This window comes from Buceros rhinoceros, unplaced genomic scaffold, assembly GCF_000710305.1.
Source record: "Buceros rhinoceros silvestris isolate BGI_N320 unplaced genomic scaffold, ASM71030v1 scaffold14436, whole genome shotgun sequence".
Taxonomy (NCBI): domain Eukaryota; kingdom Metazoa; phylum Chordata; class Aves; order Bucerotiformes; family Bucerotidae; genus Buceros; species Buceros rhinoceros.
The window spans coordinates 49,182-54,886 of record NW_010415880.1 but is presented as its reverse complement, the minus strand read 5'-3'; the positions used below and the strand labels follow the sequence as shown (position 1 = coordinate 54,886).

Genomic DNA, 5,705 nt, shown 5'->3' with positions numbered 1-5,705 from the left:
ACCCCCCACCTCAGCCAAGGGGCTATTTTAAGCCGCAGTACCAGCCTCATGAAAGGCTCGGACAGCCACCCTGATGAGCCCCAGCACGTCCCCTCTGTCTCCCTCCCAGGATAAACCGTGTCCCATGGCACAGCGGCAGCGGGGAGCCACAGGGCTTGGGGGGCTGGTGCGTCCCAGCCCCGCGGTGGGGTCTAGCGCAAATGCCACGCTGGGATCGAGCTGCTGCTGCCGCTGCACAATCCCTCTGGTTCAGGGACATTCTCTTGGGGAAGGCTGATTCCTAACCAGGAGGGGACGGTACATTAGAGCCACCTCTACCTGGTTTGTGAAATAATGCCCTTACAATACGTGGCACGCACTGAGCACGTGGGCAGCGGTTATGCCATCTCAGCGCCTTTGCTCCACAAACATCTTTTTCTGAGGCAGGTACTGTAGTTTGCAAATCTACTCTTAAAAAAAAAAATACAAACCCCAAGTTGTGCATCAGCGTTACAAAGTGACAGAGGGACTGTTTTCACTTACTTTCTTGCTAGGAAGACTGACCTCTCTGCAGTCTGGCAAGCACAGCACGCAGATGACCGGCCCAGGCAGTGTCACGAGCTGGCTGACCTCAGTGTCTCTGATCACTGTAACACCATCCCCAGCCCGGAGCCTGGCGTGCAGCCTTTGAGCTGGGTCCTTCCTCGGGCTGGAGGAGGATGGGTTACACTTCCAGCGCCAGGCAGACAGCGGGCAGGGTCAGGGGCTTGTCCAGAGAGACAATGAGTGTTTGCAGGTAGGGACCGAGAAGAAAGAACAGGGTGGGGCCATGGGAAGCTTTATGGTCCAGTTGAGTCCTTGATCTTACTTCCACCGCTTAGGTCTTCTGTCACCTTTGAGCTTGCCCGTTCTTCTGCTGACACAGGAGATTTTGTGCTGGTGAGAGAAGGAAGCTCAGCCCTGAGCCCCGCTCTCACCAGCACGGGAGTTGAGATGCTGAACGCGGCACTGGAGCGGGTCCTTGGGTTCAGCCACGCTCAGATAGCCAAGGAGCTGCCAGAAGATACCTGCAGCCTTATGTAAACACCAACTACTCTAGGCAGCCACCAGTCCCTGTCAGGAAAGCCCTGGTCCTGCAGGGGGATGGTTTAAACACCTCAGTGATGTTTAACAGCAGGACAGACTTTTATGACCAGTCCTGGAAATTTGGAGAGACAGTTTTAATGGCAGGGATGAGCTCTTTGGCAGGACAGTGCGAAGGGAACAAATTCCAGTCAAAGCGAAATGGGGAATGCGTTCACAACTCCTTCCTCTCCTTCCTTGAAGTCCGGTGTGCTTCTAAACTCATTAATTAATGCATTATCCATAATTTATTGTTGATTATGGCAGGTCAAGTTGGGAGCTTCCGGATCTACTGGACGGTAAAATCCAGGCCATCAGTGACTCCGATGGCGTGAACTATCCCTGGTATGGAAACACGACAGAAACCTGCACCATCGTGGGTCCCACAAAGAAGGAGTCCAAGTTCAACATCAGCATGAACGACAACTTTTACCCGAGCGTGACGTGGGCGGTGCCCGTCAGCGAGAGCAACGTGGCCAAACTCACAAGCATTCACCGGGATCAAAGCTTCACCACCTGGCTGGTCGCAACCAACACGGCCACCAACGAAATGGTGACCTTGCAGACTATCAAATGGCGCATGAGGCTGGGCATCGAGGTGAATCCCAGCAGACCCTTGGGGCAGCGTGCCAAGCTGCAGGAGCCCTCTGCCCAAGAGCAGCCCCAGGTCCTTAGCAAGAATGAGCCAATACCACCCAGTGCCCTTGTCAAACCCAATGCCAATGATGCTCAGGTACTCATGTGGAGGCCAAAGGATGGACCACCCCTTGTGGTGATACCTCCAAAACATCGATAATATAAACCTGGCGTCCCGGCATCAAAAGGGAGAAAAGAACCCCCAAAACTCCGAAGCGAAACAATCACGTAGGTATTAGAATACATGCGTATAATCTGAGCAAAATCAAAATGCACTTTTGAGTCATTCAGATGCAACCATTCTACCTTCTCCCATTGGGACGGATTTCACTGTGCTAAAGCTAAAGAGGAGACCTTGGACTGGGGTCTGTCTCACCACTGGATTCCTAAGGGAAGACACTAACACTGATGTCTACCCATAGAGCTTTTATTTTTTCTTCTTCCCTACTTCAGTTACTGTTCGAACTTCAGTCTCATTAGCTTGTCCAGACTGCCCAGAACAACAAGAACATTTTATTTGGGATTTTAGAGTCTTTTTTTCCTTCTTTTTTTCTTTTTGGTTGAGAGTGAAACAACTTCCTGGAGCAAAAAGTGGACTATTTAAGATAAAGATTTTTTTTTTTAAGCTGTAAAGTTCTGAGTTGCAAATCCAAGTCATGCGGCCTTATGTAGACTTTGCTTTGCATTGCCAAACTTTTGCCTTAAAGCTACATTTGAAAAAAAAAAAACCAACAAAACCACCACCAGGCAGAATGTCCTTTCTACAGAGTTTTTTGGGAGAAAGTTTTGGAACAAGGAATAGATTGTCAGCGTGTCACGGGCTGATGGATGCAAAGGGCATGAAATTAGAAGAAGTGTGATGAAAAGAAAATCTTCCTGGTTTTAAAAGCTGGAACAAGGAAGCGTGGAAATAATCTCAGTTTCAAAGCAATGCAAATAACAAACCTGCTGTAGGATGTCTCTCAAGTGGGAGCTACTAGGCCATCTCCCTGCTTCGCGGAAGGGGCAGCAAGCGAGCTTGTGCTGCCTACTCTGGGTGAGCTCACTCTCCCATTAGCATCAGGACATGGGATAATCTCACAGCTGGAGTTGTGGCCCTGGGAGTCCACAGGAATCAAGAGGGGGAGATGTCCCACTGGGTTTGTCTTCAGCACACGCAGACGTTTGCACAGCTAGCCCACGGTCTCACCTTCTCGTGGCGTAAGAGCCAGTGGCTCACGCAGTGGCTGTGGTTGGGTGAAGCTCTGTTGCCCCGTTTTCCTATGAAATCCAAATGACGGTGCTGTAAGAAGAGCAGGATACATAAAGGATCCTTCTGAAGTCATTGGGGACACATGGGTCTATGCGAGGGCAGATCTTATCTACCGGGTCTACCCAGCAATATCCATAATTCAGGAACAGCCACGTCTGAAAGTCACAGGCACCCGCTGCTAGCAAACACTAGAAGGAAAAGCTATGAAAAACGCTCTCCTTCCCACGATAACGAATCACACTGGGGTTAGCAGATCATTCTCTTCCACATGACCTCGTGATCTACACAACTGTGGGAACGGGGTACAGACAGGACCATGGGTGATTCTGTACCTGTCTGGTTACGGCACAAACATCTGTGCAGTAAGGGGTAATGCATGAGAAGGGCAAGCAGGGCAACAGCTTGGGTGTCGCTCCTCCAGTGAGTCAGGTGCGCTTGGAGCAGGAGGTGAAACCTGTGGGTTGTCATAAGGACCTGGTCCAGATGGCTCCGGAGGTAACCAGAGGCGCTCCTGCAGAGGAAGGCGGCACAGAGAAGCCGTTTGAATGGGAGGAAGTTCTGCAGTAGAGGTGGCATCTGGAGGGTAGAGCACAGGGCGGGGAGCAGAGGGTCTGCTCTCTTGCTCTAGCACATGGCCCGAGGCAGATCACTTCCCCTTCCCGCCACAGCTCCTTCCCCTAGATAACGTTTCTTCCTCTTACTAACAATCTGCCTCAAGAGCTAGGACCGACGAGAGCTCAGCGTGCCAGATACAAGCCTGGCCCTGCTGAGCTGGTCTGAACAGGTCTCACAGCCACACACTCGCTGCTCAGAAGGCTTTCCCCTTGGAGAGGCACCGATTAGCTGCTATTGCCATCTTCATCTTCCACATGGCACACTACCAGCAAGAAATTCTCCTTCCTCACTTCTCCAAAGTGAGATTCCTCACTTCTCCAAAGCCATCTACTTCAGCAACTGATTCACCATCACCACCTGCCTGGGGAGGGCATGTCCGGAAGACATGTCCCCCACATGACAGTCTCAAACCAGCAAACAAGAATCCTGGGTCCCTGCAACCAACCCCCCGTTTCCCGGGCAGCCTGCCCTCCTCCCAGCACTGCTTTCCAGAGGTGCTCAGCCACCCAACTGCTCTCCCCAACAGGCAGATCTTGGAGGTAGGAAGTCCAGCATCACAAGCAGCTTGCAAACGAACAGACTGGATCAAACCCAAATCCATGAGCCAAAGGTTGCCTAAATCTAGGCTTTGGGACTATGAAGGATGAAGCTAGGGAGACCTTGACTTGCACAGTCACTCTCTATATTAAACTCCATTTTCTTACGCGGATTCAAATCCGGACTACAGCTCTACTGGCACAGCCCTTTGGGACCTGTTTGTATTTTCTCCGAGGCAATACATGCAGAAGAGGACAAACTGTGAGCTGTGTGTGAACAGCTGATGACGCTTGCACGCACCCCGGCTCCTGCTGAGGTGCACTTCTGGGCAGTGCCGCGGGTGGGAGCAGAAGGGTGTTTACGTCTGGTATTCACTTTGTCTCCAGGTGCTGAGGACTTACAGTTCTCACTGATGTCAGCATGGGTCGAAGAAATCGGACCCAGTTGTCTTAATTAGCTGCACGAAGGAATTCCAAGGAAAGATTTCTTCTCAGTCACCAAAAACCACATTCAGGGAACACCTATGTCCTTTTCCACTTAGCTTTGTGTTGGACTTAGTCTCCCAGTGCATTAAGTAAACCTGGTTCCTCCTACTCCCTCTACCTGGTGGACTAGATGAATCCGTGCAATTCAATAGTAACCTCCTGGCTAATTTGTCCTCTTGCACTGAACGGACCCGGCTAAGCAGTAAATACGAAATTCAAATTTCACGTTGGGGTCGGCTTTGCATGGACTTCTCCCTTCCCAAAGAATGCCTTTATCCCATGCCTAGGTTGAAACGTGCCCCTCCACCTCCATTCGCGTCACCAGACACGGCACAGAAATGTGATGCTGCCTCTATTGAGATTCCATGCGTTGTGATTAAAAGTGATTGTTTTTTCCAATGCTGCTTCATTACAGAACTGACGGGACAGACGGAGTATCAAAGGATCGGTGGCTGGGAGTACAGGTGCTATAGACATCGCTGCTCACACGGCTGCTTAATGGCCGTGTGGTTAGAACAGGGATTGACAGGACCCCAACGGGGACTTAAATGTCAGGGGATCTGGGGCATCCTGCACCGAGTAAGGTGGTAAATAGCAGAGGGAAATAAAGCTCCTTCTCTGGCAGCTTCTTGCAGAACCAGGAGTGCACAAAGGATACGCTGGGGAGGTGACGGGGCACCAACATGGGACACTGAAGTACCTGAGCTTGTCTCTGCCTCACCCCTCCCATCAGTGATGCTCAGCTCTTTATAGCCCCAAATCACCGCAGGAGCTGAGAGTGTAGCCTGACCCTTCCTGTCAAAATCGTGTCGTGGTCCTGGGTGGGAAGCAGCGGGGCAAGCCCTGGCCGAGACCCTCAGCTGCCCCCTCTGGGGCAGGGGCTGGCAGGCACCGCTGAGCAGGGCCAACACGCTGAGCAGCATCACTGGCTGGTCCTCGGTTCCCACCCCTGACACCGAGACAAGCGTGGGAGGGAGGAGCAGCCCCGTGGAGAGTCAGCAGAGATTAAGCAGCGCTGGGAAGGGGTAGACCTGTGGAGCTGGCGCGGCGGGGAGCACGGCAGGGTCCGGCAGCGGGGG

General features: G+C 52.0%; 1 protein-coding gene across 1 annotated transcript; it reads left to right on the top strand.

Annotated features, from left to right (window-relative positions):
* Positions 1–904: 904 nt before the first annotated feature.
* On the top strand, positions 905–1,897 carry FAM78A (family with sequence similarity 78, member A; the record flags this gene model as incomplete). The annotated part of the gene is made up of 2 exons (XM_010137582.1): positions 905–1,058; positions 1,369–1,897. Coding segments are annotated over 2 exons (683 nt in total), but the record flags the coding sequence as incomplete, so codon positions are not given.
* Between the last annotated feature and the right edge of the window lie 3,808 nt (positions 1,898–5,705).